At 37.5% G+C, this 13302-nt stretch overlaps 1 protein-coding gene across 3 annotated transcripts in view; it reads left to right on the forward strand.

The window, feature by feature from the left end:
• The window catches only part of FBXW7 (F-box and WD repeat domain containing 7), a 174717-nt gene extending 164052 nt beyond the window's left edge, over nt 1-10665 (forward strand). For all 3 annotated transcript variants that reach the window (XM_008933165.2, XM_018071740.1, XM_018071748.1), the window contains 4 exons: nt 1782-1963; nt 3023-3248; nt 7375-7585; nt 8626-10665. In XM_008933165.2, coding sequence (XP_008931413.2) covers nt 1782-1963; nt 3023-3248; nt 7375-7585; nt 8626-8894 — 888 coding nt within the window. In that variant the 3' untranslated portion in view covers nt 8895-10665. The remainder of the gene's footprint in view (nt 1-1781; nt 1964-3022; nt 3249-7374; nt 7586-8625) is intronic.
• Nucleotides 10666-13302: the final 2637 nt, after the last annotated feature.

A 13302-nucleotide genomic window follows, 5' to 3' on the forward strand; every position in this document is an offset into this window, starting at 1 on the left:
TTTGTGCAAATGAACATGACTAAATAATTCCCTTGACAGATGTAAAGCCCAAAATAAGGATTCTGTGTTCTTACTGCTTTAGCAGGATGATTTCTTAAAATATGAGCACATTGGTTGAAATGAGAAAAAAAGAACTGTAAAAGTGACTAACAGCTATGAACTGAAAAAGATGGATCTGATAGCAGTGAATTAAGCAAGGAGCCAGGAATTGCAGAAGACTGTTTAAAAATTGTTAAAGAACAGGAAATCTATGTACAGCAAAAAAGCAAGGCATTTACAAGTATGCTTGAGGATATTAACAGAAAGAAAGAACAGGATATTAACAATAGGAATTAGTATACTGTCATCGATGCAGAAAAAAAACTTACTTTTTGGGAGAAAATTCATGTGATGGAAATACAGCATGCAGTGATAATAGAATATTTCAGCAGAAACTCACAAGGATGTTAAACAACTACCAAAGTTATAGTTTTTCTTATTATAGTTGAGCCAGATAATCTATGTTTGATGATTTTTTTTTTCCTAAAGTAACCTGTGGGGTAAAATTAACACTTTTCAAAAGGTATGAGGACAAGAAGATCCAGGACAGGACAGTTAGAAAGCTAAAATGTGTAAATGTTTACATGGAGTAAACTGAAAGACTGGGTATTTAGGATACATTATCTCAGATAAAAAATATTGGACTACATCAAGAGGAGTCAACTAACAGTTAAAGGAAGGCCATGGCAATTAATGCCACTTAGCATTAGATTACAGAAAAAGATATCCTCAAACTGCCTTGACCTCTTTTCTTGTGCAGTTACAGGTTTGACTGATAAAAATAATAGTGCAGAAGTAGATGGCTGTGTGCACTGCAAGACTCTATCCCCACGACAAAACTGAAGAAAATAGAATAATGCAAAAATCAACATGGCACATATTTAAATGGGTTAGAAAGTGGGTAATTATAGAGATCATGTTGTTAAAGTAAATGCAGAATCTTCATGAAGTATCTTTCTAGAGGAGTCTTGCATGGATCTTTCCTCGTCTGTGCTAATTACCATTTATTGCTGCCTGGTGAGAAAGTGTATGTAGTCATTATTTGTAAGGCAAACAGGCTGAGAGACAGAGACAAGTCATTGTTCTGGGAGGACGGGGGTTTTATAGAAGTAGGTGTGAGCAAACAGTCTGTACATGGTGAGAAATCATGTCATACATTTGGGATCAAAGAAGGTAGGCTGTGCTTATGTAGTGTGGGATCCTCTCCTGGGCAACAGTAAAGTCTGAAAAAGGTTTGAAACATGAATTTTTTTGCAGGATTGATGCTGTAGCTAAGGCTTACAGAGTGGGATGTCTCTTGGATAAACAAACAGAAAAATACAACAAAAGTATATGGTTTATAGATTGGTGGTAAAACTACCAAGTGAATGCTCTCTCCCCTTCTAACACACTTCAAAAAGCTATTGGAAATCCTGCAGTGACTCAGAAAAATGCCAGGAAAACAACTCAAGGCTGCAAAACATGTCCTTGTATTGAGAAATTTGGAAATATGGTTTAGTTTGTCAAGGGGAAGATTACAGGGAAAATTCCTTATAGTTGAAGTACCAACAATTGAGAGACAAATTTGATGGATATTTTGTAAAAGCGGAATTTTATTTTTTTTTTGTTCAATCAGAAAGCAGTCTCCAGGGGTATTCTGGCTCTTACTATGAGAGCCAACTGTTACTTCCAAGATTGCTTTTTCTTAAAGTTCCCATTCAACTCTGTCAAAAAAGTAAACTAAGGAAAATGTTTCTTTTCAGTGTTTGAGAACACTGGTTGGGCACACAGGTGGAGTTTGGTCATCACAAATGAGGGACAATATCATCATCAGTGGATCTACAGACAGGACGTTGAAGGTTTGGAACGCTGAGACTGGAGAATGCATACACACCTTGTACGGACACACCTCCACCGTGCGTTGCATGCATCTCCATGAGAAAAGGTACGGATTTGTCCAGAGCTACAGCCACGGCTTCGCCTGTAACTTACACACTTGTATGCACAGAAAGTGCTTGTTAAACTTGGGTACCTCATCCAACATGAAGTGAAACACAAACCAGGCGAAACATAAATCAACATAAGGGAGGAGATGATTCATAGAAGCAAAAGCATAAGAATACTAAATGAAGAACTGAAAATTGAGTCATGTACTTCAAAAAGTCACATTTTGCGTTATTTCAAAGCTAATTCTTTGTTAAACTGTGATCCAGTCTCCCACACTGAGTAATTTCTCCTTTTGTCAGTGCTACAAACTTTTACTCATTTTAAACAAATGACTTTCTAAGTATTGTCACTGCAGTATTTTATTTGAATTTTAACTGATTATAACAGAATTTTTTAATAGTAAACCACATCTTGATCCAACAAACATTTGCAAAGCTCTGTTACTTGACTGTGGTATGGAGCTGTTGACAGAGAGCTTGTTGGTTGCATTTCTTTTTTGAAGAACAATGAGGTTTTTCCATTATGAATTCTATTAATATTTATTCCTTCTCATTTCTGTTCCTGCCTAAAAAAGCTTTTAATAGTATAAATTGAAAAAAAAAAAAAAAAGTCAAGCAGAATAACTGTTACTCTGTTAAAAGTAAAACTTCCAAAGATCTTTATTTAATTGTTACAATTAGTTAACTCAGTCATTAAAACAGAAGGCTCATAGCACTGGCTGGAGTTTAGCATGTTCATAAGCTTTCATAGGTAGATACAACAGTCCACAGAATTATAGCATCATTTTGCTGTTCAGGAATGAAGTGCCTTTTTAAATACTGATTGCTAATTATATCAAAAGACATATCCTGAGGAGGTAAGTAGAGCAAGGAAGAACACTCCAGTCATTTGAGACCCTAATAAAATGTCACGCCAAGCCTGATCTTCAATGGCTGGTGGACTAATGCCATCTGATGTCCCAAATTACAACTCATAACTGATGTATACCCAAGTTTAATTGTTTTAATACTTTTATGTCCAATGCTAAGTACAGGAGGGGTTTTTCTTGTTCCTCCAGAGTGGTCAGTGGGTCTCGAGATGCTACGCTGAGAGTTTGGGACATAGAGACGGGCCAGTGTTTACACGTTCTGATGGGCCACGTAGCTGCAGTTCGGTGCGTTCAATATGATGGCAGAAGGGTTGTAAGTGGTGCATATGATTTTATGGTCAAAGTGTGGGATCCAGAGACAGAGACCTGTCTGCACACACTGCAAGGGCATACTAACAGAGTCTACTCGTTACAGGTATGTGATTTTCATCTGCTGCCTTAGTTTCCTTAAGTAACATTTAAAGTCAGTTTATTTCACCTTGTTTATTAAATTGTGGGTACCTCCTCCAGAATTATATAGACCACAGGAATATAGAGGCATCTGTGATAAGCCCCTCTTTCATTTTGTTACACTATCTTAATTTAGAAATTGAGATGTTTTAGAGTAGAATTTTTTTTAAAGGATCCAGTACAATAAAGCCCAAATCTTTATATCACCGAGTTACGTTGTTTTGTGGGTAGATGGGTTGTTTGGTTGGGATTTTTTTTAAATCTTGCATGTATTATGGAGCTATGCTTTTGCTTTACCCAAGAAATTCTAAACTTACTGCCTTAAATAAATAAAGGATATAGTTATTGACAATGTGCCAAAAAAAAAGCATTGTATTAATGTTCTGAGTCATCTGTTTATCCTCATTTTCTAGTCCCATCTTCCAGTTCCAAACTATAATTCACAGTAAGGCTAAACCTAAGATTTTAATGATCCTATGTAATACTCCAGCCTTCTACTTCCTCTTTTCTGATTAGAGGCAGATGTACAGCTGTGAGGCTTTTTCAACAGAAACACCTTAATGTAGGTGCAGGTTATTATGGTGCTACTTTGTGGCATCTCTCTATTGCCTACCAGTTACCCACAAAGCTGGCAAAGATACACTCATATCTCAGGTCTTCTTACCTTTACTAACCAAAACAAAATTCTTATTCATTCATAGAGTCAAAGCATCACTTCCAGGCATTGAGAGGCGAAAGAAATTAATTTCATGCTTGTGCCTGTTCTCACCACAATCTGGCAGGACTTGAAAAAGAAATTAACAAAGACAGTTCAAAATTGGGAAATGGCATTCAGCATGTAACTGCTCTGGTTTGTGGCTCAGAAAATGAAGCTCAGTGCTAGAGACATTTTTCATAAAGTGTGTATTTCATAACATGTATCTCACCATAATATATTAAATACGAACAAAGTACCTAATTGGTTTCCTTTCTCAAAAATATGTAGCAGAATTTATCAAAATCTCCAGTCATTCTCTTACATTGATATGATGAGGAGTATTCTCTAGACAAGCAGCAAACAAGTTAAAAATGCTGTGCTACCTACCTATCTCTCAAAAATATTCTGAAGATTCTATTTCATATAGGGCAGTTTGGGAACAGTAGATGTTATTCTGCCTTATCTTCACCAGTGACTCTTGTTTTGGCTTATGAATATTCATGTCTTGCTCTGATACTGTAGTAATAATGGATCAAATAATTGGGTTGTGTTACACACTGATATGTTCTGAAACTAATGGGAGGGGGGTGAGGGAAGGCAGGCTGGAGACTACAGGTGCTTGCAGTTTTGAACAGAAAGATTCTTTAAAACTGCCTGGTGGCTCCTGCCCTTTGGCCTGAAATCACCCCAAACGGTAGAACTTCCATAAATAAAATAATCAGGCGGAATAAGCCAGTCCTCCCTATCCCTGCTCCATGGCAGGTTCTATTATACCTCAATATTTCCCCATTTGTAGACGTAATATTTTCCAGAGATCCTTATGCGGCAGTTGAAGACTACTGATGGTGTTGACTTTTCTTTCTCCTTCTATCTGCCTATAAAGTAATCCACTGAGATTACTTTAAGATTCTGAGGGTTCATGGGTAGCAGTTGATCCAAACCACTGATCCGAACCATTGTTTCACTGTAACAACATCAGTTTGTCTTGATGCCCAGCCTTAAAGCTCTCTTTCTGAATACCTTATGTACATGGAATGCAATTAGTTTGTGGGAAAGGGGAAATGAATTCAAAATTTGTTACATCAATCTGCTTTAGTTCTTTTTAGGAAAGAAAAACATTCTGTGGCATTTCCACCCAACTCTGCTAGGCTACTTGGCACTCCTCATCTTTTTGTCTAAACTCAAATTAGTTCACATCCTCTTTTGAAAACAGGGAGCCCAAAACAGAGTCCAGTCAAAGTCTTATCAGTGCTTACTGGAAGTGAAAAGATATTTTACATGCGTTACATTCAAATACCAGAGGGTCTTTTTTAGTATATTTTCACCAGAAATGCAGTAAATACAGCAGATAAGCAGTCTGTATGTGCCAGTTGCTCTCTATGTTCTTTTGAACCTAGGTGCCATGCTCAGCCATGTTTGGCTGCAAAGATCTACCATATTAGTTTTCTATAGGTTTTATAAAAGGAAGCAGCTTCAGATAGTCGAGTTCCCTTAACTGGATTCGTTCTTTGCGATTATCAGGTATCAGTGAGTCCACATGGACAAGTAGGGTCATATTGCCTTAAACATAACAAAGACTCATGCCCAACCTTCCTTCTCCCAGGTTGCAGCTGTACCTTCATTCATTCCCCTCCAAATTCAGATCTTCACAGTTTTTGACTTCTACACTCTTTGCTTTGGGTCAGTTCCACTGTTTCAAATGTCACCCAAATCCTGATGAAAATAGTAAATGCCAGAACTCTGGAACTCTTTCCTGATATCTCCAATAGTACTGTGAACAAAGTTCTGAATGGCATAGTATCCCGGCCTCAAATTTGCCTCCCTCTTTGTGAAAATACAACCAAGACATTTGCTGTTTCCCATGGCTTTTTATTCTGTCAAAGAAAAAAACATATTGGTTAAGATCATTTTCCCACAAATCTGTGTTTGCTGCTACTTACGGCATTACTAAGGGCTTACAAGTTCCTTCTGGAAATTGAAGTTAGGCTGATTGATCCATAATTCCCCATCTCCCATCATCATCTCCTTCAGTAAAGAAAGGAATTGTATTTGCCATCTGAAGCTTGTCTGTCTTCCATGGATTCTCAAAGATAGCAGCAGATGTCTCTGAGATTGTCTTAAAACAACTTGCCTTATGTGATTTTTTTTTTCCCCCCCATTCTAGCAAAAGCTTGTGCTCAGTTGTTAGTGGTGTTAGTGCTGTAAGCCTACACTTAGATGGCTGAGGACTGAAGCAAAGAAGGTTAAATAGCTGGCCTCACTTGGTGTTTCCTTCCTGCTGTGGATAAATGAGCTTTTTTTGTTTGTTTGTTTGTATGTTTGTTTTTTGGCCTTCCTCTTGGTGTGGTTTTTTGGCTTTGTTTTTGGTTTGGGGTTTTTGGTTTTTTTTTACAGAATAGTATAATTGGTCTTGCTAGTTTTATCTTGGTTTGTGCCCTGCCTTTCTGGTTTTGTCCCAGTGGGCTCTTTTATACAGATCTACTGATCTAGTTTCTACTTTTTGTACAATTCCTTGTGCTTTAGCCAAGTGGGTCTTGGTAATTTACTACACTTCCTATCTTTACTTCACACAAGGATAGTTTGTATCTTTAAGAAAGTGCCAACTATCCTGAACTCTTCTTCCCCTCAGAGAATAGATATATAAAAACCTCATGGGAAGGAAGTCTCTTTTTTTTAAAGTATTCCTCCTTGAAGCCCACCGGTTTTATTCCACTGCTTTTTTCCTTTTTTGAGAATTCTGGACTCTTATGTCATTGTCACTATAATTCAGGTTCCTTTCTACCTTTCTGTTCTCTACATGTTCAGTCCTCTTGGTCAAAAGTGTTTCATATCTTAGCCTGTATGCCTTTCCCTACAATAACTAGAGAGTTAAAAGTTCCTTACTGTACACAATTAAGATTATACAATGGCTAAACCCCACATTTTTCCATTGCATACCTTCCATTTTTCTATATTTTGACTTCTGTGTGGATGATTCTGGACTAATGTTGTTGCCCTTCTCCAGCTTAAACTCCCTCTGACTTGTAAAAAGCAGGGTTGCTTGTTAATGTCTGTATTAGGAAAGCTGGGTTCTCTTACTGTTGCACGCTGTTACTGTTGCACACTGCAGCGGAGTCAGGATTCTGCTGTGTTTAAAGGAGTTGTATTACATTTAAAAGACCAGTGGTTCAGAGTCTCGTTTTGAACCACATACTTGATAGCCCATATGTCTAACCATGAGTCCCCTCCTCTGGTATCAAATGTGGCCATCTCTATTTGGACTGAATTCTTACTTTGTAATGCAGTTTCCGAATATATACCGTATCTCACCTTGCATTTAGTGAATGAAATGCTTAACAGCCTTCTTCGTAAGATCCTAATATAATTGTTTGTAATAGATTTACCTTTCTTGTAGTTTGATGGTATCCATGTGGTGAGTGGATCTCTTGACACTTCCATCCGAGTTTGGGATGTGGAGACAGGCAACTGCATTCACACTCTAACAGGCCACCAGTCACTCACAAGTGGAATGGAACTCAAGGACAATATACTTGTGTCTGGGAATGCCGATTCTACGGTCAAAATCTGGGACATTAAAACAGGACAATGTTTACAGACATTGCAAGGTAAGCTTAAACTACCCTCATGTAAATCAAGCAGACTGCAGTAATCTGTGCTGCAGATTCTAATAAAAAAACCTTAAAAATAATTACATGTAAAGAAACAAGCACTGACCACTTAAAACTGAAATACTTTTCTGATGACAGTTGTATGATCCTTTTCTGAACTAGAAGAACAAAATGTATTTGATCTAATCTATTCAAATCACTTGCCTATTATGAAAGGCAGATGGTCTGGACTGATAGCAATTTGCTATGGGTATATTAGCCTAATAAGCCACAGAAATATGTAGGAAATTACATCTCAAAATAGTCAGTCAATGTATTTATTTAGGGGTCACTTGGATGTTTCAAAGCCTACTGATTAATTGGATCGGGAGGCGAAGTACACTGTCTGTTGCAATAAATCAAGAGATGCAAGTAGAAAATGTTTTCTTTATTTCAGTAAGAAGAAAGATTCTTGTTTCCATTTTGACATTTGCCACTTAGGCATCGTGCACACAAACTCATGGTTTTGTTTCTCCCCACAAAAAAGGTCTTATATCATTCCCATGTATCATATGCAGCATCACTGGCTGGAGCAGAAAATTAAATTTCCCTATAAAACAAACTCTGCTGTTTTAACAGTATCTATTTATGTGTCAGTATATAACTGTCAATATTTACTGATGGAGTAATCTCATAACAACACTTCAAAGGGACTTGGAGACGAACTCTTACAGCAGTCACCTCATTCAAGATGGCTAAGTTCATATTCATCAATGTCCAAGAGCACATTTGCCCTACTGTTTGTATACAACACAGTGAGGTCACTGAAACAAAGAAGGAAATACTGGGGAAGTTTTCTATACCTGCCTTCACTTTTTGAAAGTATGGAAAGGCTTCTGTACCTTTTAATGTACAAAATCAGGAGTTATAATAGGTAGTTCTATAATAGTTGCAAAAGAACTATATGCAAATAGCTAGATATTTATTCTAGATGCAGTGCTGCCTGCCATTGCTTTCTAATCAATTACAAATAAAAATGTTTTTGTTTACTATTACAGGTCCCAACAAGCATCAGAGTGCTGTGACCTGTTTACAGTTCAACAAGAACTTTGTAATTACCAGCTCAGATGATGGAACTGTAAAACTTTGGGACTTGAAAACGGGTGAATTTATCCGAAATCTAGTCACATTGGAGAGCGGGGGAAGTGGAGGCGTCGTGTGGCGAATCAGAGCTTCTAACACAAAGCTGGTGTGTGCGGTTGGGAGCCGCAATGGGACTGAAGAAACAAAGCTGCTGGTGTTGGACTTTGACGTCGATATGAAGTGAAGGGCAGAAAGATGAATTTGTCCAAACGTGTAGACGATGTTCTCCTTTCCCTCCCCCCTGAAAAAAAAAAGAAAAAAGAAAAAAAAGAAAAAGGAAAAAATCCCTTGTCCTTGGTGGTGCAGGATGTTGCCTTGGGGCAACAGATCCTAAAGACCTACAGACTACGAAGGAGAAGACAAAGATGACAAACTATAACTGACAAGAGAGGCTTTTGCTGTCTCGTCACATAAAAAGGCTACACTTTTGACCGGGGCAGCTTTGCAAAAATCCAACTTTTGAAATTAAACCAGGTGCAATTAATTTCTTTACTTTCCTCCAACTGCTCCTTGAGCAATTTGGAGTGAAAAAGAAAAATGTTACAGTTCTTGTTAACAAGTTATTTTACCACAAAGATCTTGAAATAAGCTGCACGGGCGAGCCTGCTCGTGCACCCCTGGGCCACCCTGGGTCCCGGCAGCCCCTCCGAGCAACGCGCTGTCCCTTAGCCCCGCTCTGAGCAGGGGGTTGAACTGGACCTTCAAGGTCCCTTCCAACCTCTGTGAGCAGTCACTGGTTGACTTTCAAAAACTAGAGAGCATCTGCAATGGAAAAGACAAACAAAAACAAAAACAAAGAGTCCATTCCTGGTGTGGAAAAGCTAAAATATTACTGTGAATTGTTTTGTACAGTTTTATCAGAGCTTTTTCTTTTTTTTCTTTTATTCCTCTTTTTTTTTGCCAACCATTGCCAATGTCAATCACAGTATTAGCCTCTGTTTAATCTATTTACTGTTGCTTCCATCTACACTCTTCAATGCATAAGTTGCTCTGAGGTGGCAAGTTGTCCTGGGTTTTGAGAGTCCTCTGATGGATTTAATTCGCAATGCTGGTGCTAGAAGTAGGTCTTCAATTACGGGATTGTTGTCCCACCCCTGTACTGTATTCCCAGTGGCCAAACTTATTTATGCTGCTAAATGAAAGAAAGAAAAGCAAATTATTTTTTTTTATTTTTTTTTCTGCTGTGACGTTTTAGTCCCAGACTGAATTCCAAATTTGCTCTAGTTTGGTTACAGAAAAAGACTTTTTGCCACTGAAACTTGAGCCAACTGTGCCTCTAAGAGGCTGAGAGTGGAAGAGTTTCAGACAATTAAGAGTGAAGTTTGCCTGCAAATAAAGAATTGAGTGTGTGTGCAAAGCTTATTTTCTTTTTTCTGGGCAAAAATTAAAACACATTCCTTGGAACAAAGCTATTGCAGCCTGTTCTGTGGGGAAATTTTTCTTTGTGAGGGCTGTGGTGAATGGAATGAACATACATTAAAAAAACTGACAAAATTTTTTAAAAATATTATAAAATACAAAAATTAAAATAAAGTTGCTGGTCAGTCTTAGTGTTTTACAGTATTTGAGAAAAAAACAACTGTTACAGTTATTGCTGGGAGGAACTGACAGAGCAAAAACTTACGTTTTTGTAAAGATGTCACATGCAAACAAAATGAGAAACGAGAGTCAAATGGTTTGCCTCATTCTCCAAGAGCCACAACTCAAGCTGAACTGTGAAAGTGGTTTAACACTGTATCCTAGGCGATCTTTTTTCCTCCTTTTTTGTTTTTGTTTTTGTTTTATTTATAGTCTGATTTAAAACAATCAGATTCCAGTTGGTTAATTTTAGTTATGTAACAACCTGACATGATGGAGGAAAACAACCTTTAAAGGGATTGTGTCTATGGTTTGATTCACTTAGAAATTTTATTTTCTTATAACTTAAGTGCAATAAAATGTGTTTTTTCATGTTAGTATGTCTTTTTTTTTTATTATTTTCTAGTTGTTAATTTAATATCATTTATCCTATAAAGGGTAAAGCAGGTCAAGTTGCTCAGCTTACTGATAGATGCTAAAATATGTCGCAGGACTTTTTATATAACCCTTCCACAAACAGGTGTGCAAGTGTCCTCTCCTTCAGTTGCCATATAAGATTTGTCACGTGGGTTTCCACAAACGTGCAGGAAAGACATTAGCTCCCTATCACTAAGAATGTGTCAGGACTTTACTCTGGAGGGAGTTAGCTATAAAAAGCTGCTCAAGTACGTAAAACTTCTTCTGACAGCATCTTGTTACTGCATCTTAAATTGAAACTTGATGTTTATTATTTATGGATTTCAATCAGTTGATTACATTTGACAGCAAAGAATAAATGCATAAATACAACTAAAATCAAAGTTAGGATTGTTGGAGAGCTTGAAATAAAGCTTCTGACGAGAGAAAAAAACCCACAAAAAAACATCATTCCACATCAGTCCAACAGCAGTTTTATCAGTGCCCTGAAACCAAGGTAAGTCATCATCTGTCTCAGAAACTTAGCACTGGAGTGTCACTTTCTCTCTCAAATCTCCTTGACCAAAATCATTGTTTTCTTCTGTGTAAGCTTTTCTGTCAGAGCACAGCATTTGCTTGTTTGTGACAGCTTTTCCCTGTGGAAAGCTGTCATTAAAGAAAACCAGACCAAAACATTAGAAAATACATAGATGGAAAAGAAAAATATTTGTATACTTACACATCTATGACTATGTGCTATTGAAATGTAGTTCCAATCCCTACATTATGCAAAACAAGCAATGGTGAAGGATCATGCTTCCATCTGGCCTCTGGAGATTAAAAAGCCATCCGAACTGACTGAGCAGCTCCAAATTGTAAAAATCTGTTCATTGAGTTAGTGCTTAAGGAGAAAAACCTTGCAGCAAGCACTGACTATATAAAAGCTATGATTGTCTCAGTATTTAGGTAAAAACAATTAAAGAGCTAATCCTTTCCTAAAATGACAGTGAAAGATTGCCAGGACTTTGTTTTGTTCTGCTGAGAATGCAGGCCAAGACTGAGCCCCCCTGATAAGAGAAGGTGCGTCAGTCTGGGCTGAAGTACTTGTGAGAGGGGATGGAAGAAGAAGGATAAAAATATGAATATTTAATGCAGGGAACAGAGCAATAGCTTTTAAGATTATGTAATTTTCTTCCATGATTTGTAGAAATTGCAACAACGTGTTTTCAAAGAGCAAAGGCACTGGCCTGATGGTGCGGGAGAATGAGAGATTTATGAGTAATGTGCTGGAGGGCAGAATACAAATCGGGGCGGAAGAGTGAAATGACAGAAGAGGAAAACTAACAACTCCAAATCAGTTCAAGGTGTACAATCAGTTCAAGTACATTTCAAGCAGCCAATATGACCAGGAGGAAAATGTGCTTAACCAGAATTGAGAAGTTTTCTGGTTGACAGTAGTTCCAACACTATCTTATGTTCAAATTAACACAGAATAACTTGAACTTGTTAAGCAAACTGTATTTTCAGCTTCATTCATCACAGATTCATGTTCAAAAAAATTATTGGCTGCAAAGTCAAGATATGATTGACTGTCACATTAAATACAAAAACCAACACAGTACTTAAAATACTTTTTAAAAAAGGTTTTTCCATTCAATAAAACAACTTCACAAAGTTAATTGTGTTAGCACTTTAGACTTTTAATTTTGTGAAGTCTGTTTAGGTTTGTAAGAGTTGCTTATGAGCTATCTGAACAACATGGCTCAGTAAGCAGAAATTTCTTCATTTAAGTGACAGCATTTTAAAGATAGGTCTGTAGTAAACATGCCACGTGTAAGAAACTCTTTGAGCACCTTTTCGTTACAGTCTCCTTATTACCCCCCTTTTGCTGATGTACTCACCATAACACAGTTCACTTAGAATGAGGTCTTCAGTTTGGCAGCACATGCTCCAACTGAGACTTTAGGAAGCATCTTCATTCTGTGTAATAAATGTTGATTTTAAGGTGGGTGGAGTGTTTTGGGGTTTTTTTAACAAAAGCATTTAAGAATACTAGTATAAGACTATAACAGCTTTATGTTCTCAATACACAGGCACTTCATGAATGCAGTGGCTTAGTCATCATAGGCTATGTCAAAATACCTGCAGCTATCCTATAGAGATAATAGCACTAATGTTTCTGGTGTCTCTACCCTCTGGTTTTCATGCTGATTTCCCTTTTTCTTTTAGTTTTAGCCCCAGAAAGAGCTTTCTTATTTTCTCTTGTATCTGAAACCAAGTCAACAGTATTAACATTTTTTTTACTAGATATTAATTCTTAGTGGACCTTGATTTTAGCTAACAGTAAGTCAGAATTAGTTTGCCACTTTCTCCAAAAGCCTGTTTCTGTGGTCTCAATTTACTTATTTGAGAGATAGGATTAGACATTTAACAGCTGTATCTACATCAATTTGTAGTTCAGATCAGCAGCTTTCCCAATAGAACACACTGGTGCCTCGGAGCCCACAAACAGGATTCCTGCAGGGTGTAACTAAATCTGGAGCAGCTCTCCAGGAGCACACCCCAGGCATTCAAGCCACTAGAGGAGCACGTGAGACCAAACCAGGACTAGTCCAACA

Source organism: Manacus vitellinus, unplaced genomic scaffold (genome assembly GCF_001715985.3).
Source record: "Manacus vitellinus isolate BGI_N305 unplaced genomic scaffold, ASM171598v3 scaffold_0_pilon, whole genome shotgun sequence".
Classification (NCBI taxonomy): domain Eukaryota; kingdom Metazoa; phylum Chordata; class Aves; order Passeriformes; family Pipridae; genus Manacus; species Manacus vitellinus.